This window comes from Acinonyx jubatus, chromosome B3, assembly GCF_027475565.1.
Source record: "Acinonyx jubatus isolate Ajub_Pintada_27869175 chromosome B3, VMU_Ajub_asm_v1.0, whole genome shotgun sequence".
Lineage (NCBI taxonomy): Eukaryota > Metazoa > Chordata > Mammalia > Carnivora > Felidae > Acinonyx > Acinonyx jubatus.
In genome coordinates, this window is record NC_069386.1 from 58802792 (window position 1) to 58827105 (window position 24314).

Below are 24314 nucleotides of genomic sequence, written 5' to 3' on the forward strand. Positions count from 1 at the left end.
AAAAAAAAAAAGGAATGAAACTAGTGATACATGCAACATGGATTAATCTCAAAACAATCACGAGAAAAGCAGCCTGACCCACCTCCTCCCCTAAAAGAGTACCTATTGTTTGACTCCACTTTTATAAATTCTAGAAAATGCAAACTAATCTATAGTGACAGAAAGCAGTTCAGTGGCTGCTTGGGAGCAAGGAGGGTAAAAAGTGTTGAAAATAAAGCATGGAAGAAGATATGAGGTAACTAATGAAAGCTGGGTAATGATCTTAACTAATAGAATAGAATTTAAGTAAAAAAATATATATTTAAGGGGAGCCTGGGTGGCTCAGTCGGTTAAGCTCCTAATTCTTGATTTTCAGGTCTTGGCACCTCAGGGCCATGAGTTGGTCTCCCACACTAGGCGTGGCACCTACTTTAAAAAAAAAACCAAAACATACATATATATATACTTAATATATATAAATATATATCATAAGCGATAAAGAGTACATAATCTATACATAAAAGGAAAAACAATAAATAAATATATATTCATCAGAAATAGGCACACACCTAACATATAGCCTGGAAATGAGGCATTAGAACATGCAGAGAACTCTAGACTCACAGACTATACACTCGCTGAGCACATGCAGAACTAAAACCTAAAAACAAAAAACAGGCCCTACGTCAATCCATAAAGGAAGCCTCATTTAACTCCGAAGGACCTATCTATAGACTATGTTTTCCAACTGTACTGCAATAAAAATCAAAGCTTAATAAATTCCTGAGGTTAAAAAGAAAATCAGAAATTACTGAAGAGTGCTCGCTTCAGCAGCACATACACTAAAATTGGAATGATAGAGAAGATTAGCATGGCCCCTGTGCAAGGATGACACACAAATTCGTGAAGCATTCCATATTCTTCTCAAAATAAATAAAACAATTATTTAGGGGAGCCTGTGTGGCTCAGTCGGTTAAGCGTCCGACTTCAGCTCAGGTCATGATCTTGCAGTTCGTGGGTTCAAACCCCACATCGGGCTCTGTGCTGACAGCTCAGATCCTGGAGCCTGCTTCAAGTTCTGTTTCTCCCTCTCTGCCCTTCCCTCGTTCATGCTTTGTCTGTCTCTCTTTCTCTTTCAAAAATAAACGTTAAAAAAATTAAAAAAAAATTATTTAGAAAAGGATGTTAATGTATATACTCCATGCAAAAAAGTTGTGAGACACAGTCAAAGCAATATGGAAAGCTTTATATAGATTACCTAGGATATAAGGGTTACAAATAGAAAAGTCAAGTTTTCAACCCTGGAAATTGGTAGTGAGTAACAGAAAACAAAAACAAAAACAAAAAACCAAGAAAAAAAATAATAAAGGCAGATATCAATGAAACAGAGGGGAAAAGAAGGTAATAAAAACACAAGCTGGTTCTTCGAAAAGATTAGCAGGACTCAACAGTAAAAGATTAAAAGAAAATACAAAATAAAACACATAAACACAGATTTTCTAAAAAATTAAATCTAGATGAAATGGGTCTTCCTAGAAAAGTAGAAAATACCAAGATTAGTATGACAAATAATGATCTTGAACAGATTAACATAGATTTAAATACACTGAATTGGTAAAGATTTCCCCTTGAACAACTAGCTTAGATAATCTTTCAGGTAAATTCAATCCAACTTTCGGTAATAACTCCTGTCTTCTATTAATTGTTCTAGAAAATAGAAAAGAGTGATAGACGCCTCGCTCATTTCATGAGGTTTCTAGTCTTTATTCCACAACCACATGAGAACAAAACAGGAACAGTCTAATTTCACTAGTAAACATAGATGCAAAAATTCCAAGTACTATACTGGCTAACCAAATCCAACAGTGTATTAAAAAAATAAAATGTTCAAGTACAGTTTATCTCAGGAAGATTCAACATCTGAAAACCTAATCCACAATTTACTATATGAGTAGCCTAAAGGAGAAAAAGAACTCCGAGCAAGAAACCACCATAATTGACATAGAAAATGCAGTTGATAAAATTCATCATCTATTTATGATAAAAACTCATAGCAAACTAGGAAGAAGAAAGTTTTTTTTTTTTTTAACATGATAAACTTATGTGCCAAAGGCCCTCAGCAAACATTGGAGTAACACAGAAATTGTAGGTACATGACCTTTAAGAGCCAACATATCGAAAATGCTCATCATCGCCTCTTACTAGCATTGCCTCCACACAGTTTGTATCAACTACCACTCCAGCTGTTTAATGTACTATTAGAAATCCAAGACTGTAAGAAAAAAAAACAAAAGCAAAAGCCTAAAATTGGAAGTAAATCTTACTTGCAAACGATACAATCATTACTCAGAAAAATCAACAAACTATGAGAACTAAAAAAAGACTTTAAGAGGTCAGGCAGAAGATCCACGCACAAAAATCAATACTGCCACTTCTCTACATAAAATCTGTAGCTAACTAAAAAATTAAAATAACAAACCATTACATATGTAGGAATTAATTTTAAAAATCTTTTCACTGAAGTACTAAAACTACATACAGAAAAGCACACAAATCAGAAGTTTACAGCTCAGAGAATTTTCACAAACTGAACACATCTGTATAAGCAGCACCCTGAGAACCCTATTCCTACCCTTCCCATTGATCAAGGTCAGATATGATCCTGACACCTAACAACAGATTAGTTCTGCACTTGAACATTTATATTAAACTTTGTATTAACTGTTTTTGAACTTTATATAAATAAATTCATATAGTGTGTATACTTTCTAAAAAAATCAAGAAGGAAAGAAAACAAAAAAGGAACGAGTATGATATGTATTTGTGAGACATTCCCCCCTTTTTCCTTCTAAAAAGGAAACTATTTTCATTACTATAAACTGTTATTATTAAGGTAATACCTTACAAAAAAGCCTATTAGCTACAATTCTAAAAGACTTCCAAGAGTCTGAACTTCAGTTCTTCGTCTATCATTTTTTACAAACTGGAAATGTAATGTCTAGCAGTATCTGCATTTCAGACTTTCCCAAGAAAACACCATTTTTGAAATCTTGTATTATTAAGGTTTTACTTTCCTTCATGAATTAATTCCAGAGTTATCACAAGAATAATAAGAGAACAGAAATAGATTTAATAAAATAAAGTGTCCCTTAGACTAGAGCTGCTCTAGTTACAGATTAAGGAGGGGCAATACCTTGAAATTATGAAGGGACAGAAGCATGTAGATCTTTAGTTGCCCACAAAGAATCAAATGAAGTGATATCTTAAGATCTAATATTCCATCTACATCACAGCTCTGTCTCCCATGCCCAGAATTTTTGAGATAGTGACTGGAAAAGGAAATCATATTCATGATTGATTACTATGTTTCCAATGTGAGGATATCTGATGCTAAACTTCTTAGCAGTTCTAGATACCATAGCGCGCTGGGTACACTTCACAATCACCTGCAGTGGTTTGCTGGTTGGCTGTCTAGTTGGATGGTATCGATACTATTACCTACTCCCTCCCTCTCGATGTAGATCTCTAAGTCAGCAGCTCTGGAGGTGAGGATTTGATGCAAATCCATGTTTTAAGATTTTCCAAAGCAGTTCTATGCACAGCCAAACTTGAAAACCACTAATATAGCAAACAAAACAGTTGTCTGACTAAAGATCTCATTTCACATTATCACACACCTGGGAGCCAAATTTTATTTTAAGCCACAGAACAGATGCCCATTTGAAAAATCATTGGTCACAATTTAAGATGGTGGATGAAGCACAATTTACTTAAGAACCCTGAAGTAGGGGATGCCTGGGTGGCTCAGTCAGTTAAGTGGCCGACTTTAGCTCAGGTCATGATCTTGCAATCCGTGAGTTCAAGCTCTGCATTGAGCTCTGTGCTGGCAGCTCAGAGCTTGGAGCCTGCTTCAGATTTTGTGTCTCCCTCTCTCTGTCCCTCCCTGACTCATGCTCGGTCTCTCTCTCTCTCAAAAATAAACATTAAAAAAAAAAAAGAACACTGAATAGGAGTCACAAGACCTGTTTTTGATGTCCCCTTTGTTACTTACTGTGCAATACTGGACAAGTTAGCTTTCTAGTTCATTTGCTTATAAAAATGGAAAAATAATACTTGTTCTGCATTCCTCATAAGATCATTATATCCATAAATCAAAGAGTTAGCAGTAAAGCCATCTAAAATGTAAGTGAGATGCTAAATTTACCCAGAATCATTTGATTCTTTGCAGTTCCTGCCAACTATATTGACAGATTCCAAATGCTAACTGTCTGAAATTGAAAGCGAGCCCTCTCTTTATTCAATTTAAGTAGCTAACTAGCGAACTCCTGTTGGGTGTGAAAAGACTAAAGAAGCTCTGCCTCTATCATTAAAAACTTCTTGGGGTGCCCAGGTGGCTCAGTTGGTTAAGTGTCCAACTTCGGTTCAGGTCATGATCTCACAGTTCCTGAGTTCAAGCCCCGTGTTGGGCTCTGTGCTGACAGCTCAGAGCCTGGAGCCTGCCTTGGATTCTGTGTCTCCCTCTCTCTCTGCCCCTCCCCCATTCATGCTCTGTGTCTCTCTCTAAAAAAATAAACAAACATTAAAAAACAAAAAAACAAAAAAACTTCTTGCCCTTCAACTCTCTCAAACAATTCCCTCCAAGCTGAGTTCTAATCACATCAAGAAGCAACGAAAGTACTCAGTTTGTGGGGAACTAGTCTGTTTTCTCGCTAAGCAAATATACTGTGAAATACAAACCTCGGCCACAGTACTACGAATACGATCCACCACCTGCTCGAAGTCCACCAGGCTGAAGAGTGGCTGCTGCTTGAGCCGATGAAGTTCTGCAGCAAAGGTGTCCTCCTGGTTCTTCAAAATGGATCCTGCAAAACAGGAAGGCACCTTCAAAGGAAGGCAGAGAGCGGCGGGACAGGCAAGGATTTACAATCCGGTCAGACGCTTCTCAAGTAAGCCTATAATGGTTGTGCTGCAAACTCGGTACCTAAACTTTACCAGCCACTCACTCTGACCGAGCATTCTTTGGGGCCACGCAATATGAAAAAGGGCCTGTGAAGACGGTATATTGGCCAATGAGAGTCTTACCTTTCCTAGTCAGGTTTACATTTTGGTTCTCAAACATCTGGACAGATTCTCCAACAAACAGGATTTTTTCAGCAACCCTCACTGGAATGTAGGATGGCAAAATCTCCACTCGTAGGGAAAACTGTTTTAGAGATGGTGCCAGCATGTTCTCTTCCTCTATCAGGCGCTACTCCAGGAAATAATCCGTAGCAGACATGATGTATGAAGAAGAGGAAAGCAAGAAAACATCACTAATTCTCCCAACCCATAACTTATATTTTCTAGAAGGACTTTAAAATGAAGTCTGAATGCCTAAATCTGAATGCCTAAATTACCACTAGAGAGATGAATACATTTCCATTTTCAGATAGTGGGAGAACATGGTGGAAATCACTGTGGTTGTTTTTAACATGAGGATTTTAGTCCTCACTCTGCCTTTACTATGTAAAACCCTGTGCAGTAGGTCAGGAATTCTGCTTCCTTACCTGTAGGGACTTTATCGTCTTGTACATATGCTTGCTCTGCCCACCTCTTTTTTTTTTTAATGTTTATTTTTGACAGAGACAGGGGGGCCAGGGACAGAGAGAGAGACAGAGGAAGACACAGAATCTGAAGCAGGCTCCAGGCTCTGAGCTGTCAGCACAGAGCCCAACATGGGAGTCAAACACATGAACCGTGAAATCATGACCTGAGCCAAAGTCGGATGCTTAACAGACTGAGCCACTCAGGCACCCCTCAGCTCTTTACTAGTATGTAACCCAAGTCATTTAGCCAAGTGGTTCTCCAACTGTAGCTCGTGGTCCAGCAGCATCAGCTGGAAACTTGTTATTTGGAAACTCTGTTAGAAATGCAAATTTTCAAGCCCTTCCCCAGATCTAGGACAGCCTGGCAGATGAGGCCTAGACATCCATCAGTGTTTTAATAAGCTCTCCAGCTAACTCTGACAGACACAGACTTGCTTTGGATTTGATCCTTATCCTCCAGCTCCCAGCAGGAACTCTGGGCTCCACAATCCTGACTTTGAGCTCTGCTGTTTACCCTTTCTGGTTTGTGCTCCAGTGCTGGCAGTCCTCAGGGGACTGCCCAGACTCTCTTTTCCTCTTGTTCTCCTCACTCTTCTTAGACAATCACATCTTCTTCTGTCACTGAATTGATCATTATAACAGGTATTTCTAGTCTTTTTACATCATAGGACTCTGCATTATAAATGCTATGGAACTTCGAGACAGTTATACAAACATACATTTCACAGAACCTCCTGAAGCCACCCAGGGGCCCCAGGTTAAAAACGTCTATATGCTGATGACTCCTTAATCTTTATCTTCAAGCTAGACTGTTCTCATGAGCTCCAGGCTCAGCCCACTGAACATTTCCTGCAAGTACCTCAAACTCAACATGTCCAATACTAGAACCTTCTTCTTTCCCCCGGTATTTGCCATATACATTCCTTATCATCTCTGCCTGCCTAGCCACTGAAGGCAGAAACTTAGGTATCATTCTTGACTCTTCCTTCTGGACTCCTACCCAAACACTAAAGCCTACCCATTCCACCTGCTAAGTCTCTCTCAAGCCTCTCTATTCTTTTCCATATTTACTGTTACTACCCTCAGTTTAGGCCACTATTATCTTTCACTTGAGTGTCCCCAACATTCTCCTAACTGACCTCCCTGCTGCTAGTCTTAATATTTTTTAATGTTTATTTATTTACACAGAAAGAGAGAGAGAGAGTGAGAGAGAAAGAGCATGAGCAGGGGAGGGGCAGAGAGAGAGGGAGGGAGAGAATCCCAAGCAGCCTCTGCACGATCAGCGCACCCTGATGCAGGGCTTGATTTCATAAACCATGAGATCATGACCTGAGCTGAGATCAAGAGTTGGTCGCTCAAAGGACTGAGCCACCCAGGCGACCCTTGATTTTTTAAAAAACGATTTCCCCACACAGTGTCCAGAGTCATCTATCATAAAGTCTCATTGTGTTGACCTCTTGCTGAAAATTCTTCACTGACTCCAAGCTCTTTTGAGGTTCAAGTCTAAATACCTTCCCATTGATGACAAGGGCTTTCATGATCTTACCTCAACAGTTTCATCGATTACTACTTCCCCCTCCCCTCCATTGTCCCTTGTACTTTGTATTTCAGCCTTTACTTGACCATTTCAATTGTATTACTACTGGTTCCTCAAATAAGCCAGGTCTTTCATGGTCTCTGTACTTTGTGCACATCCTTTCCTCTGCCTAGAACGTTTCTTAACCTCTCCTTCCAAACTCTTTGCAATTTAGACATACATTCCACTGAAAAGCCTTCTCTAGCTACTCTAAGTTCTGAGAATACCCATACTTGCTCTTTCCAGAGCACTTTGTACACTTTAATGTCACTGTTTATTTTTCTAGGTCTTCCACTAAACAATAAGCTCCTCGAGTATAGGGTCTGCTACCTTTTATTCATCTACTCAGTTAAACACCCAGTAACTCTCCTAGACCAGTGCCTGGCCTACAACAGGCATTCAATAAAATGCTGTAGCAGGATAAACAATGAATAAATAGATCGATGGATGAATAAAGACAATATAGGACTTTTGGTACTCTAATGGAAACTCTAAGCTGCACTTAAACGCTGTAGGGTGACCACACGACTACCTGAAAAGACTCATTAACCTCATAAATGCATATACTGGGACAAGGGGAAACAAAGGAATCTCACAAATATATTTTCTATTTTGTAGTTTCCCATTAAGTTAGGTATTAAGAATGCAGTTAAGATAAAGCCAAGTTCAAGTGTTTATGTCTAAAGAATTTCTGAAAGGTGCTTCAACTCTGATGAGCTGGGGACAAGGGTAGAAATCACCAAAAGGTCATCTAGCTGACAACTTCTCTGACTCAGGGAGGAGTACGCCAGACTGCTTGCCATGTTCTCACCAAGTCCTGGAGTTCTCTCAACTGTTTTCCTGTCAGTCCCCCAATGCCCAGATCCTCCTCGTCCTCTTCTGGCTGGGCACTGACATTCCCAGAAGAAGGACCCTGTTTGATAAAAAACTCTTCGTGCTGGTCCAGGAGGAGTCCATGGAGCATCCAGGCTGAGAGCTGCTTATACATGACCCCATGACACACGGCCAGGATCCTGAGTGGAGAGAAAAGCAGGAGCCTTAGAAGTCCACTTCGCAGACACTGAAGCCTACATCTGCACGGAGACCATGCTCTAAACTGCGACAGGACAAACAGAGGTCTGATGACTCAGAAGGGAAATGACCAATTAGGCTAAAAATAATTGTGCTATTTTAATTTAAATGTTTGTGGATGAACTCAGCGATTAAATTTCCACACTTGTAGCCTACATGCTGAAGTCTGAATGTTCAGTAAGTGTTCTGCTGGGTTTTTAGAAGAGGCACATTTTCTTTCCTCCTTTTGTGTGGAGGAGTTCCAAAACTAAGGATTCTTGTTAAAATTAAATGTGCTTATAAGAGTCTGGCTAACACAGTATTAAATTTGTTTTATTTTTGTTGGAGTCACATATGGAGAGTAGATGCACTATGCGAGAGGCAGGTATATCTCCTACAATCCTATAATCCTTCAAGATGCAGAAAGGTTGTTGGAGAATGGGACATTCTCATGGTCTTAAAGGATCACTCCCCAGATAACATCTTAGTTACAAAGAGGAAAATGTGCCTGTGTTTTTTTTTTTTTAATGTGTACTTATTTTTGAGAGAAAGAGTGAGAGAGAGTGTGTGAATGGGGGAGGGACAGAGAAGTAAAGAGGGAGACTGAGAATCCAAAGCAGGCTCTGCACCATCAGCAGAGGGCCCGATGCAGGGCTTGAACTCATGAGCTGTGAGATCATGACCTGAGCTGAAGTTGGACGCTTAACTGAATGAGCCACCCAGGCACCCTGAAAATGTGCCTCTAAAATGGACTGGTTAGGACTCTTAAAATGTCAATGTCATCAAAAGATTAAAAAGGCAAGGAAGGGCACTGTTCCAAATTAAAGGGGACTAAAAAGAGGTGGCTGCAAAAAGCCACAGGAAAAGGCAGACTCCATCCGGGAGTGCAAAAAAGAACAAGGGTAAAAGACTTTTGGGGGACAACTGGAGAAATTCAGATTTATTTTTGGGTAATATATTGTTGAATTAACATTAACTTTTTTGGCTATAATATGGTATTGAGGTTATATAAACCAATTGAAGTTATATAAGCCTTTTTTCTAAAGAGATACAAGCTGAAGTATTTACAAGTTAAGCATTGTATCTGTGATTACTCTCAAATGATTTAGCACACATGGTGTGCATGTGTGTATGTTTATATATATTTACATATATATATTTCACAGTTCATACAGAGGAGAAAAAGAAAAAGAAATCAAATGTGGCCAAATGTTAACAACTGGTGAAACTGAAGGATATACACTGTTTACTATACTGTTCTTTCAAATGTTTGTAGATCTGAAAAATTTCAAAATAACTTGGGGAGAAATGAGAAGAGCTGGAGTCTGCTATTTATAATAAGCTAACTGAATGGAATCTATTGTTAAAAAATCAAATCAGGTGGAGGGGGGTGCCTGGGTGGCTCAGTCAGTTAAGCTTCCTACTTTGGCTCAGGTCATGATCTCACAGTTCCTGAGTTTGAGCCCCGCATCGGGCTCTGTGCTGACAGCTCAGAGCCTGAAGCCTGCCTTGGATTCTGTGTCTCCTTCTCTCTCTGCCACTCCCCCGCTCATGCTTGTCTCTGTCTCTCAAAAATAAATAAACATTAAAAAAAATAGTTAAAAAATCAAAATTTACATTTAGTACATTCAAGTACTTGGTCTATAAAATTTGGTCCTGCAAATATATAACAAACATGCACTTAATCACAGGATCTCTGTAAGATTTTATATTCCATGCATAAAACTATGTGTATGTATAGAGAAACCGTAGAGAATATACAGTGAAAGTTATACTGGGTATCTCAAAGATTAGAAAATCTATTTCTTCTCTTTACAGGTCTGTATTTTCTACAATCAAAATACAATTCTTTTATTAGGAAAAAAAAAAGGCCCAATAATAGAGAATTAAGTCCCTGAAGCATGTTCTGGGAAGTTTCCTTTTGCAGATTTTGACAGTGTTTATATTTATAGTATTTTTAATTTTAATTTTACCTTTATAGACCATCAAGTGAATATACCTTTATTTAGCTTTCTTCTGCTGCTAGTAGTTTCCTAATGTCCTGATAAAACAGACAACATTCCAGTGAATGTTTCTGCATATGGTTATTTTCTTCTTTTGAATAGGTGTTAGGATAAAATTCCTAAGAATGGTATAATGGGATTATAAACATTTTTAAGGATCTTGATATAAAATGCCAGCTACTCAAAACACACACAGTTTAGGTATAGCTACATTATCTGACACATGTAATGGAAATTCTCCAAGGATAATGATATCCCCAAATTAAAGAGCACTGCTTCAAGGTCATCTAGGTGACTAGATCCTAGCTTTGATCCTCAACACTTCCTAACATTCTTTTTGCAGTTTCTGAGCCATCATACATGGGTCTTTTCTATCCTGGGCTTAACTTTTCCCAGAGGGAAACTTAAGATGACCTGAAAATGAAACAAGTGCAAAGTCAAGTCACCTGATCACCCACTCCTGCCCCCAATTAAGCCATGACTTACTTTTCTAGTGCACTTCGAACAGGGGGCAAACCTCCGCAGCTGTGTTTGTATACCGTTTCCAGGATTTGACAACCATGAATCTGTGCAAAATACAACCTTGTCAAACTGGATTCCATTTTAACAGCTCGCATAGGACAAACTCATATTCGGTATTCAATCCAGAGAGCACAATCCAGCAGATAATGAGGCTAAAGAGCTACAGAGAATTCTAATTTTGACTCTAATTCCAACGTGTGCAGGGGCGATTTTCCCAATACCACAAAGCAATTCTTTAACACCGGCTGGGTGTCCTACAATTCAACTAAATTCTCACACTACCAGAACATCATCAAATTCCAAAGGTGAAGGGGTCAGTCCCACAAGACCTTCCCTCCACTTCTAACACCAATCTCAAGCCCAGGGCTGACTGACTGATAAATCAGAGGTTCCCACAACCCTTTCCTTGGATTCCATTAGCTTGCTAGAGCGGCCCACAGAACTCAGAAAATGTTTACTCACTAGATAACCTGTTTATTAAAAAGCATACTAAAGATATGAATGAACAGCCAGACGAAGAGATGCATAGTGTGAGGTTCCAAACAAAGGAGCTTCTGTCCCCGTAGAGCGTGGGCCCAGCATTGTAGCCAGAAGTGTTCTGGTTCAGCGACCTACAAGTTCTCTGAAACCAGCCCTTTCAGATTTTTATGGAGGCTTCACTTCATGGGCACAATTGATTAAATCACTGACTGCTAGTGACTGAACTCAACCTCCAGCCCCTTTCCTCTCCGCAGAGGTCAGGGGTATAAAGGTCCCAATCCTCCAATCAAATGCTTGTTTCCCCTGGCAACCAGCCAATCCTTAGGTGCTTTCCAAAAGTCACTTAATTACCATAGACTCAGGTGTGGCTAATTATGAATACCAAGACACCTTTATCATTCTTATCACTTAGGAAATGCCAAAGGTTTTAGAAGCTATGTGCCAGAAAGGGGATGAAGATGAAATATATATATATATATATATATATATATATATATATATTTTTTTTTTTTTTTTTTTTTTTTTTTTTTTTTTGAGAAAGAGCACTAGCGGGGGGGGGGGGCAGAGGGAGAGTCTCACGACTGTGAGACCATGACCTGAGTGGAAATCAAGAGTCTGACACTTAACCACTGAGCCACCCAGGGGCCACCCTATATTTATTATAGATCACAGTATCACAACAGTTATTCTATAAAATATGGACCTCCACTCTACTTACTCTTCCCCACCCCATCCATATGCCCCCAGCAGCAGCAGCAGCAGCACCTGGGAGTTTGTAAGAAATGGAAATTCTTGGGACCAACTCCAGGCTTACTGAATCAGAATCCCTGTGGTAGGGCCCAGCCACGTGGTTTTAACCATCTATTCCAGGTGATTCTAATGTAAAATGAAGTTTGAAAAGTACTGCACTAGAGAAACCAGAATCATTCAGAGTTAAAATTCCAAGCTAAGAAGAAAGCTCTTTATTTCAGATTAGGGCCTAACTCACGCTCTAAGGTATACAGTTTTCAAAAAACTCTGCTGCTTCTTTCTATGTCCTTCTGTCTCTCTTTTTAAAACTCCTTTATTGAGGTATAATTTATATACCATAAAATACACCCAGAATTAAGTGTACCGTTCAACAACTTTTAGTAAATTTTACAGTGTGTACAACCATCGCCGTAATCTAGTTTTATAACATTTCCATCACTCTAAAAGAATCCCTTTGTGTCTGTTTGCTATCATCCCAGTTCTCACCCCGGCCCATGTTCTTGACCACCTCATGTTTGAACTCTGTAGAGGCAGAACACACTGGCTTCTCTACCACCACCCTGGCAAGAAGGAAGGTTTGCCCATCTCCAACCCCCCTACTCAGTTTATACTCTCCTTCCTGTGGTCAGTGGAATCTGAAAGTCAACTGAGATGTGCAGCTACACATGCAACCCTTACACTACCTCCACGTACCTAGAAGGTCCTCTCCAACCCAGGGGGTGGGGGTGGGGGGTGGGCGGTGGGGGGACAGTTTAGTGGAGTGGTTAAGAGCATAGCCTTTCGAGTCAGAGCCAGGTTTAGATCCCAGCTCTACTATTTCCTACCATCCATGTGACCCTAAGCACATTCCCTAACCTACCTGACCCCTTAGAAAACTGAATGTGATGAAGTACGTGAAACACTTAGCATAGTGCCTGGTGTACAGTAAGTGCACAATAAAAGCTGAATATTAATTGATGAGGGTAATCAGCTTTGAAGGGCCAAACAGCACCTCCCTCACTGGCTTTGCTGGCTCCTAATGAACACAGCACAGTGAAAACTTCTACACTTATAAAGCAAAAAAATGAAGAGGCAACCTGGTAAATTAAGTAGTTAGCTAGTTACATTTATCAAGGTGAAGACTCCTAATAAGCTAAGGCACAATTACAACAGTTTAAAAACAAAACAGGGTTAAACATATTTAATCCATTTGTCTTTTCTTATCCAATTATGGACTTGCAGATTCTTCTTCTAATGTGAAATCTCAAAGCATTTATCCCTCAATTATTAACTCCACTCAGAAAAGACATTCTTCTGGCATTGGGGACCCTGACTTTTCAGTGCATGTAATAAAAACTTGTGGTAACAGGCGTATTTAATAAAAGAAACATCTGGGTTTTACCCAATGATCTAATTCTTAGAAAAGAATTAGCACTCTAACCTAAATGTATTATTCTTTCTGAAGATTAACTTTCTGCTTCTTAAGATCCATATCCAACAATCCCAAATCCTTAATGCAAAATGCTCTCACTTTCAAATATCACCCCTAGCATTTTTCTCTTACCAGACAGAATCCTCTTACCAGGGTACATCTATTAACATCACCCCCACCCTCTGGATCAGGAGGTGTTTAAGGGCAGAGCGACAGCTTATTTTTTGCATTTAGCATGATACCCAAGCAGACGTTATTAAAAAAAACAATAAATAAATAAAAACTACTAAAGACTATGGTCCTCAAAAAAGAATGTAAGGTGAAATTAACTATGACTATATCCCTGGCACTTCCCACAGCAAAGATAAAAAAGGAAAGTTCTTACCTTTTGACTTTTAATTTGTTCTACCACAACCATGACAGAGGGGAAAAGGAGCTGGAACTGCAAAGTGGAGAATAATTAGGAGAATAATTAATGAGAACTGGCTCAGGAAATACTTTTGTTTCTAAATAGTCCCACATCACGTAAAGATGGCAATAGCACAGAACAGCCAAGATTCAGTGTCTGAGGGCCAGCTGATATGGGGGTTGGCTACAAAGGGAGAATGGCAGATAGAAGCAGTTTCTATTTCTGAGGCTAACATAATTGTTAGTATTGAAGTCAACATAGAGTGCTAATATCAGATATTAGATTTTAACTAAATCTGGAGCTTTCCAAACAACTCTGATCTAGGAAAGCATACAAGATATAAAATGCGTAGCTCTGGATCCAGAAGGAATGTCTTACTGTCTTAAGTTAGATTTTTTTTTTTTAAGTTTTTATTTATCTATTTTTGAGAGAGAGACAGAGAGCAGGGGAGGGGCAGAGAGAGAGAGAGAGAGAGAGAGAGAGAGAGAGAGAGAGAGAGAATCCCAAACAGGCTCTGCATTGTCAGCATAGAGCCCGATACAGGGCTCAAACTCACAAACCGTGAGATCATGACCTGAGCCAAACCCAAGAGCCGGATGTTTAACTGACTGAGCTACCCAGGAGCCCCAAGTTAGATTATTTTTTTAATTCCTCATTTTTTGTTTAAGATTTTTTTATGGTTAAGTAATCCCTCTGCCCAATATGGGGCTCACACTCACAACCCCAAGATCAAGAGTCACATGTTCCACTGAATGAGCCAGCCATGAACCCTGTAAGTTATTCTAACAATATCAACAGATTTCAAGGCATTTTGTTATTTGTTTTGTTTTGTTTTGTTTTTTAACATTTATTTATTTTTGAGACAGAGAGAGACAGAGCATGAACAGGGGAGGGGCAGAGAGAGAGGGAGACACAGAATCTGAAACAGGCTCCAGGCTCTGAGCTGTCAGCACAGAGCCCGACGTGGGGTTCGAACTCACAGAACGTGAGATCATGACCTGAGCTGGAGTCGGACGCTTAACTGACCAAGCCACCCAGGCACCCCGGCATTTTGTTATTTGGACAGCATACCTGATCCAAGGAGTAATTGACATGTGATATGGACAGATGGGGATCAGCCAGGAACTGCAACAAAAAACACTGTGATTAAGGCTCCATATGAGACATCTCGAATCTATTTGATCTCTGAAAACTAGATGGGAATCTGAGAATAGGCTCAGTGTTAATTTTAGGCTATGGAGAATTGATAGTTTATGGATTATTAATTCTGATTTTTCAGGTGAGAAAAAAACAGGGGCTCTGATACCTTTGCCATGATCTGCACACCACTTTGATCACGGCTTGGGCAATCACAGAGTACACTCTACCCCCTAGCCACGAAGAAAACAGCTCTCTCTTAGCTATCTGACCACATCCAAGGGTATTTCAAATTCAGGAGTGTGCCCTAATCTGCTGTCCCAGAGACATTGTTCCCATATCTCCTCTCTCACCTCTTGTTCCAAATCAAGCAGTGCTTGGCGATAAGGCTGCAAAACTGAATCCAGTCCTGTGCAGAAGGCCCTTAGGTAGATTCCATGTAACCCACCTTGGCCCTGCTGAGATGGATGGTGATCCTGAAATCAAACAAAGAGAATTAAACCTCACAGCTCAGACTCTAAAACCTGAGGAAGACATTATCCCTTAATAGTATTATTGTTTTTGCTTAAATAATTCCACATCAAAGCAGTGCTTCGGTGAGAGGAAAGCCTGACTAGAGAGGCCGATTTTGAGTTCTGACCTTTTAAGATGTGATAACATTTTAATTTCCCAAGCATCCTACCTGTTACAAACAACCAGGTAGAACCTCATATTGGGGCACCTGGGTAGCTCAGTCGGTTAAATGTCCAACTTCGGCTCAGGTCATGATATCACAGTTTGTGGGTTTGAGCCCCGCATCAGGCTCTGTGCTGACAGCTCAAAGCCTGGAACCTGCTTTGGATTCCGTGACTCCCTCTTTCTCTGCCCCTCTCCAACTCATGCTATGTCTCTGTCTCTCAAAAAATAAATGTTAAAAAAAAAAAAAAAAAGAACCTCATATTGTCAGTGAAGGTTTTCTACAACTAACCTTATCACTTCCAGCTGAAATCCCTTTGGTGGCTTCCCATTGCCCCAGAATAACATCTCCACTCCCCTACGTGGCATACAATGATTTCTACATTCGGGCCCTTAACTCTGCCTCTAAAATTATCTTTTACTGCTTCCAACTTCACATTCTCATTTCCAAACTACCCACAGCTCACCAAATGTGCCTTGCTTCTATTTCTCACCCCCACGAATGTGGATGTGTTCCACTTATAACCTTGTACTCATCTTTGTGACAAATGCCTACTCTTCCTACAGGACCCAACTCAAGCATCTCTTCTCTCAAAGCCCTTCCTAACTCTCCCTAGGAAACGAATCGCTCCCTCTTTGTTGATTTCATAACATCTCTATGTAGTGCTTGAATTGTTCTTTTGTTTATATGCCCTCCTCTCATGACCAAGAACTTCATGAAGGCAGGACCCACACTTTATTCATCTTTGTATTTCAGCTCCTAGCACAGTTCTTTGAACACAAGGTAAATATTTAGTGAATAAATAAAATCACCTCAATCCTCCTTCTAAAATCCCTTCTCCTGCCTGGCCTGGTAATTCATCAGGAGCATGAATCTGACAGTCAACATGGGGAGTGATAAGACTCTCACTAAGAGCCAATTTACAAATATGGCTTGTCTTTCAGGAAACCTGCAATTTTTTCTAACAGCCTCTTGTAGTTTTACCGGGGCAACTGCAGAGGGAGTGGACTAGAGACCACGATGATTGGCCTCTCTGGCTGCATACTGATTTGGGTGATCAGGCTCTGGTGACAGTAGACACAATAGCAGAATTCCACAACAAATGGGGTAGGAAGCTTGGACTCAGGGGTTAAAAGGCACAGTGTAGTCAGGGGATGCCACAAAGGATACTAGCAGTTCCTGAAGATAGAGGTTCACAGCTATAATAAGACCAGCATGGGCATGGGATGAAATGGAACAGATTGGCTTACAAGTAGCCAATTTTATTTTGATCTTATGGCATTCCAGAGAACTGAATGTCTTCATTTATCACTAAATGAAAGAGAAATTAAGTATGCTTTTTACTGTTCCAAAAAAAGAGGCACTACAGCTATCTTTAGAATTCAGGAAAGTAAGAATTCACATATTATATAAAATCCATATAGTCACACGAATACAGGGCAGATTTTTTTTTCTATTAAATGTTATATACAAAAAATTAAAATGAGGCCTTTTCATAATATGTGTGTGCGTGTGTGTGTGTATAGGTTCCAACTCTGATAATTCATGTGCCCTCTTTAATATTGATTTTATAGCACTGATTAGATTTTCACCTCACATTTAGCTTATGTTTGCAAAAACCAAGAGAGAATCAGAATCCCTGTCCCAGAGATGAAAATACAAGGCATTATTCTCCAACTCCTGTGCCCTACAGATGGCCACCAAAGGCCTGACAACCAACTTATATAACAGAGGGTACTGACCTTATTTCAGAAACCTTTCCTTTTCCTTTCTAGAAGTCCCTGCCTTCCTCCTCAACCAGAATCATGGTTTTAAGTGGGAAATAGTCGTCACTGAATGAGTCACACAATTCAGCAATCTTTTTACTTACCACGGACAGAATTACAGACAGTTAAAAACAAAAGGGAACTTTAAAATCTGTCTTTAAAAAAATATAAATGCTAACACTTTGCATGAATTACCTTATTTATTTTTTCTGACACTGTGAGATAGGCACTATTATCCCTATCTGATAGGTAAGTAACTGAGCTCTAGTTTCTGAGCATTAGGTTACCGCCAGGCAGACTATGGCCAGTCAGTGATAGAGCAGGACACAAATCCTTGACCTCTACACCATTAATTACAATTAACCCACCAATTAATGGGTAATATATATTAAGTGCTTGCTATGTGCCAAGCACCTTCTCCGATTTAACTCTTTTATTTACAAATGACAAAAATGAAACACAAAGATTTTAGTTGATCGCCTCCGTGCGACTAAGGTAGTTAGAAGCAAAAGAGGAAACAGATCTGAAATGATGCTTTATAATCTCACCTCTGGAACTGAAACTCTGGTCCAGCTCAAACTAATTTAATTCAGGTCTCCTAAAACACAGGCAAAGCATATTTCCTCTTATACTAATCTGCCTAAATTGGTCCCTGTGTATATTTTCTCCCTTGTTTGAGCTAGTTACCTAGCCTTCACTTGAATAATTCCAATGATGAGACATTCATAACATCTTGAGACTTATTTCACATCAAAGTTTGGATTCACTGAAAACTTGACATAGCTCCTGACCTCTGGAGGTGTCCATTCCCTGACAACAGCAGCCTACCTGCTGCTGCACATGGCCCGTGTACTGTTCAATGAACTCGGTGAAGCGAATATAGTCTGTGCCCAGCCGGCAGAGTCGATTCAGGACGCTGGTTTCACTGGGATGGAGAAATGGGAAGTCCTGTGACACCTGCAGGAAGAGGAACAGTCTAAAAACATTGATGCCTGCATATCTTTGAGGTGCTTCAAATACTTAATACTATTTTTTATTTCCCTTCTCAAGATGCCCATTTAAGCTTGGTAAATTCCAAACTGCTACAAAGGTGTTGTTCCCCATCCTGACCTAATTAGTTGATGACTGAAATAGGTAGTAACACACGGTAAAGAATTCAAACACTATGAAATGTTGTACATTACAAATAAGTCAGTCGGGGCACTTGGGTGGCTCAGTTGGTTAAAGTGTCCAATTCTTGATTTGGGCTCAGGTCAACCTCCCCACCAGCAGCTACTATTACCTGTTTCTCATGCAATCTTCTAGGCATGGCCTATCAGGATTTGGAGTTTTGGACGTGATTTCAATGGTCTCCAGTGATACTGCTCAAATTGGGATCTGCAGACTTCAGGGGTTTCTCATATTCTTAAGATCTGCAAATTCTCTATAAATTTTTTTTAATTCTTTTTAATGTTTACTTATTTTTGAGAGGGAGAGGCAGAGGATGAGCAGGGAAGGGGCAAAGAAAGAGAGGGAGACAGAATCCAAAGCAGGCTCCAGGATGAGAGCTATCAGCACAGAGCCTGATGCAGGGCTTGAACTCATGAAGTGTGAGATCATGACCTGAGCTGAAGTCTGACACATAACCGACTGAGCCACCCAGGTATCCCTCTCTATAAAATTTTAAATTTTATTTTCATTTCAATTAAAATGTAAAATTAATGTAACATGCTATAATCTATAAAAGCACCTCATAACTGGACATATAAAGGTAGTGTTCATATTTTCATTTATATTTAGTATTTCATTTCACTGGGTATTTTTAATTTAAGGCCATAATATAACCTACTATGCTATATAAAGTTTTACAGCATTTCAAAAATAGAAAAAAAAGTTGTAGGAGAATGAATTTATTCAACCCATTTTTTTTAAGTTTACTTCTTTATTTTGAGAGGAGAGAGAGAATGTGAGTGGGGCAGGAGCAGAGAGAGGAGACAGAGAATCCCAGGCAGGCTCTGCACTGTCAGCATAGAGCCTGACGCAAGGCTCAATGTCAAGAACATGATCTGAGAAGAAATCAAGAGTTGGATGCTTAACTGAGACACCCAGGCACCCCTCAACCCCAATTTTTCACAAACTGTGAAATATCCATACCATAAAACTTACCATTTTAGCCATCTTTAGATGTACAGTTTTGTGGCATTAAGTGCATTTATTTACACCTTGTGCATCTATCACCACCATCCACCCCCAGTTTACTTTCCCAAACTGAAACTCTGTAGCCATTACTCCTCCCCCTTCCCCAACCCCTTGCAACCACCCTTCTATTTCTTGTTTCTATACTTCTGACCAATCTAAGTACTTTAAAAGATTGGAAATAGAATATCTGTCTTTTTATTACTGGCTTTTTCACTTAGCATAGTGTCTCCAAGTTTCATCCATGTTGTAGCATGTAAGAGAATTTTCTCCCTTTTTAAGACTGAAAAATATTGCACTGTATGTTTGTGCCACATTTTGTTTATCCAAATCATCTGTCAAGGGACATGTGAGTTGCTTTTACCCTTGTATTTTTACTTTGGCTATTGTGAATACTAATACTATAAACATGGGTATACAAATATTTGTTTAAGTCCCTTCTTTAACTTCTTCTGAGTGTATACCTAAAAGTGAAATTGTTGTTGGATCATCTGGTAACTCTGTGTTTAATTTTTTTGAGGAGTTACCACATCGTCTTCCACAGGCCTGAACCACTTTACATTCCCACCAGTAATATACAAGGGTTCTAATTTCTCCACAACCTCACCAACACTTGCTATTTTCTGTTTTTTTGATAAAAGTCATTCTAATGGGTAAGAAGTAGTATCTCATTGTGCTTTTGATTTTCATTTCCCTAATGATCAGCTATATTGATAATCTTTTCATTTGTTTATTGGCCATTGTGTATCTTCCCTGGAGCTTCGACCAACTTTTAATGAACACATACTTATCCAAGGCACAGTGTTAACATATCTAGTTTAAATAGGGAACAAAATCAGAAGTAGTTACTATTCCCAAAGAACTTAACATACTGCATATTTATATTGCGAGTACTGTATTTTGTGGATGCCATCTTTTTTTAAAGTTTTATTTATTTAGGTAATCTCTATACCCACGTGGGGCTCTAAGTAACAACCCGGAGATCAAGGGTAACATGCTCTTCTAACTGAGCCAGCCAGGTGCGCCCGTGTATGCCATCTGTAAATAACAATAAAAGCAGTAATAAATAGGCAAAGAAGAATTTTTCTGTTACTGAATCCACAATAATTTGTTTAGGAATCCACTTAACACAGATTTTAATATCACTGCTAACCATATCTTCCAGTTAATAACTTATGAGGTAACATGACTTAAATGCTTAAGAATCTGTCTTTGGAGGGTGCCTGGGTGGCTCAGTCAGCTAAGTGCCCTACTTGGGCTCAGGTCATGATCTCAAGGTTTGTGAGTTCGAGCCCCACATCAGGCTCTGTGCTGACAGCTCAGAGTCCTGAGCTTGTTTCAGATTCTGTGTCTTCCTCTCTCTCTGCTCCTCCCCTGCTCGCACTCTCTCTCTCAAAAAAAAAAAAAAGATTAAAAAAAATTTACAATGTCTTTGGGAGGCCAGTCTAACTACTCTGTTAGTGCTATGTGTCCCTTCAGGCTGGATCTATAGCCCCCAGTAAAGCCTTGCCTGTGCCTTTAGAAAAAAAAAAAAAAAGAAGCCACCATGAGTTGCCTCTTAACTTGCTTGAAATCTTAGGCAAGTTGTAATACCTGCCTGTGCTTCAGTTTTCATACCCATAACATGGAGATAACAATTGTGAAGGTTAAATGTTAATGCATGTAAAGCCATGCACATAGCAAATGCTTGATACACGTAAGCAATTTTTTATTATTACTTTTTAAAAAATATTTTTATGTTTATTTTTATTTTTGAGAGAGAGAGAGAGACACAGCATGAGTGGGGGAGGAGCAGAGAGAGAGGGAGACACAGAACTTGAGGCAGGCTCCAGGCTCGGAGTTGTCAGCACAGAGCCTGATGAGGAGCTCGAACTCACAGTGAACTCACAGACCGCGATATCATGACCTGAGCCGAAGTCAGACGCTTAACCAACTGATCCATCCAGGTGCCCCAGTAATTTTTTATTATTAACACAGATCTACCCAGTTATCAAGTGATGCTCCCATTAAAACTGGAATTCTAAGCAGTGCTTTGGTGGCAGAGTTTTACAAAAGTTCAAGGTCTAGTTATTCTGAAACAGCAAACAATACCTTGAATTTATTGGTACCATCTGGTGCAACCTACTTACATGAACAGGCATTCTCCATACTAGACTTACTGAAGTCAAAACAGAATATGCAGCCACATCTGCAGCTGTCATACTATTATTAAACTCAATGTTGGGGATTTAGTTTCAGCACAACAATAGTTATGTCACATTAGATCACTGGTTCTCAGAGGCAATTTTGCCCCATTTGGTAAATATCTGCAGATATTTTTTATTGCTACAACTCAAGGGGTACTACTGGCATCTAGTGGGTGGAGGCCATGAATGCTGCTTAACACCCTATAATGCACAGGCAGGACACAACCCCCAACAAAGAATTATCCAGCCCAAAATGTCAACAATGAGAAAGAAACCAGGCTGAGAAACCGTACATTAGATTAACATCATTTTGAGTGCATCCATTTGGTAGTTTTGTTTACTTTGTAAAAATATTTGGTTTTACAGGTTTTTTTTTAAGAGCAATAAATTGAGCTTACACTCAAATAAATTTGAGCTTATACTTAGGTTAAGGTGTACGCATATTCAGTATTACAATAAAATGAATTTTGTCAACATTAGGCATTCATGACAATTTTCCCCTTTATTCAAATGTGAAAACACTGCAGAATGTATCAATATTTTCTGTTTTTAGTAGTCTTCTTTTCTTCCACAAATATCTGAACACCTACCAAGTGGCAGAAACTGTGCTGGCTACATAGATGAAGAAAACCACTGTAGTCTTCGCTGCTATGGGCAACCTATGTGGGAGAAAGACTATACACAGGTAAAAACTAATATAAACTGTGATAAGTCCTATAAGGGAAATAAGTTGTTGTAATGGAGAATAATGGCATAAGGGGAGGATACTTAAAGAGATGGTCAGAGAACATTTTTCTGGAGTGACTTTGAAGCTGACACCTTAAGAAGGAAAATATCCAGGGGCACCTGGGTGGCTCAATCTGTTAAGCATCCGACTTCAGCTCAGGCTCTTACCTACGGTTCATGAGTTTTAGCCCCGCATCGAGCTCTGTGCTGACAGCTCAGAGCCTGGAGCCTGCTTCAGATTTTGTCTCCCTCTCTCTCTGACCCTAAGGAAAATGGAGACTTGAGACTTTTTTATAAAAAAGAAAGGAAGGCAACTATCCTTCCTATACTTTATCTTTTTACTTCAGTCAAGCACCCACAAATACTTCCTATACAGTTTCTTCCTTTATGCCTGCCATTGTTAGTTTTATAGGGGAAAATAAATAACAAGAGGAATCTGATTTATAGGTTTTATAGAGGAATGTAATTTTTCTGCTCTTCTGCAGCCTATACTGGCAATTCTTATAGGAATAGGCATGACTTTTTTTTAAAGTTTTTATTTAAATTCCAGTTAGTTAACATAAAGTGTAATACTAGTTTCAGGTGTACAATATAAGGACACCCAGTGCTCGTCACAAGATCACTCCATAATCCCCATCACCTATTTAGCCTATCTCCCCACTTCTCTTCCCTCTAGTAACTATCACTTTGTTCTCCATAGTTCAGAATCTGTTGCTTGGTTGGGAATAGGCATGACTGTGATATGACAGAGTTAGACTCAAATCTTGCCATTACCAGGACTAGCCGCCACAAGTTCTCTGGGCTTCAGTTTGCTTTTTTGTAAATAAGGGCTAACAATACCTAAGTCACTAAGTTATTGAGAGGACTGGATAATAAAAAAAAAAGCAGAAAAGAGTGGTTCAGACACCATAGCCAAGCAGACCTGAGGTTCAAGACCAAGCTCGCTAATTACTAGCTACCAGATACAGGAAGTTGATCTGTGAAATGGACATAGGTGATCCTGCAGATTGAATGCGATAATGCATACAGTACCTAGCCCTTCCTCCTTAAACATTTCTGGTTACGTGAAAGCCTCCCTTCCAAATTCTCCTAGTGCAGAAATTTCCAGCGAAAGGAGTAATGAGGGAAACACTCTCATTCATTTTTCAGACAACAAAAGTAGCTGACCTCTTACTATGTTAGGCGCTACGTATTTGCACTGCAAATGGGTGCGTGAAAATGGGTGAAACTCGCCTTACATCCAGTTCCCCAGCAACACGCGCTCAGACACCTCAACCTTAGGCCCGGTCGCGAGCTCCCTCCCCGTCCCGAAGGCGGGGCCCTCAGGCACCGGCCTTCCATCCGCCAGCCTGGGCCCAGCCCTCTCCAGATGCGGTACCGCGCACAAAGGCCCCCTCCCGCACTTCCCCCGTGACCAGTCTAGGGACACGCCTCCGAATCGCCTCAGCCTCTGCAAGCCCCACCCCCCGCCCTCGCAAACTCCTCCCCCGGGCACGGGCTTGGGTACGCCCATTATGCAATCGCGAGTTCCCGCGCTCTGAGTCCGATCGTACCTGGAGGCCACTCCGCTTGTTCCACGTGAAAATGGACCCTGGGTATCCGCTCAGAGCCAAGAGTAGTTCGTGGATCATTCCCGCGGCGGATCTCGAGTCCTTATATCCGTCGCCCCCTCCTGCAGCGCCCCTCCAGAGGACCACGGAGGCGAATGCTGCGTTCTGTGCAAGCGCCCAGGCCCCTGGGACAGGCTGTTCGTCCTGAATCCCAAGTGGCAGGACAACTGCGGGAAGAGTGGAAGGGAAAGGGTACGGGATAGGCGCGCCGCGTCCCGGAAGTGTGCCGCGCTCGGCTGGGCTCAGTCGCTCGCTGCTGCAGGGGCTCTGCTG

At 40.2% G+C, this 24314-nt stretch overlaps 1 protein-coding gene, 1 long non-coding RNA gene and 1 other non-coding gene across 4 annotated transcripts in view; 1 reads left to right on the plus strand and 2 right to left on the minus strand.

The window, feature by feature from the left end:
- The window catches only part of TUBGCP4 (tubulin gamma complex associated protein 4), a 34784-nt gene extending 10665 nt beyond the window's left edge, over window positions 1-24119 (minus strand). For both annotated transcript variants that reach the window (XR_008299213.1, XM_027067097.2), the window contains exons 1-9: window positions 23985-24119; window positions 18173-18301; window positions 15256-15378; window positions 14837-14890; window positions 13742-13798; window positions 10680-10759; window positions 7952-8153; window positions 5062-5227; window positions 4717-4841 (exon numbers count right to left, since the gene is read on the minus strand). Coding sequence is in view for 1 of the 2 variants with exons in the window: in XM_027067097.2 (XP_026922898.1) it covers window positions 4717-4841; window positions 5062-5227; window positions 7952-8153; window positions 10680-10759; window positions 13742-13798; window positions 14837-14890; window positions 15256-15378; window positions 18173-18301; window positions 23985-24062 (1014 nt within the window). In the remaining variant the exon portion in view is untranslated. The remainder of the gene's footprint in view (window positions 1-4716; window positions 4842-5061; window positions 5228-7951; window positions 8154-10679; window positions 10760-13741; window positions 13799-14836; window positions 14891-15255; window positions 15379-18172; window positions 18302-23984) is intronic.
- On the plus strand, window positions 798-902 carry LOC113602142 (U6 spliceosomal RNA). The gene has a single exon (XR_003423504.1). It is a non-coding gene; the product is annotated as a U6 spliceosomal RNA (small nuclear RNA).
- On the minus strand, window positions 1251-4710 carry LOC128315964 (uncharacterized). Its single transcript, XR_008299214.1, has 2 exons — window positions 3173-4710; window positions 1251-2251 (listed from the first exon to the last, which is right to left on the minus strand). It is a non-coding gene; the product is annotated as an uncharacterized LOC128315964 (long non-coding RNA).
- Window positions 24120-24314: the final 195 nt, after the last annotated feature.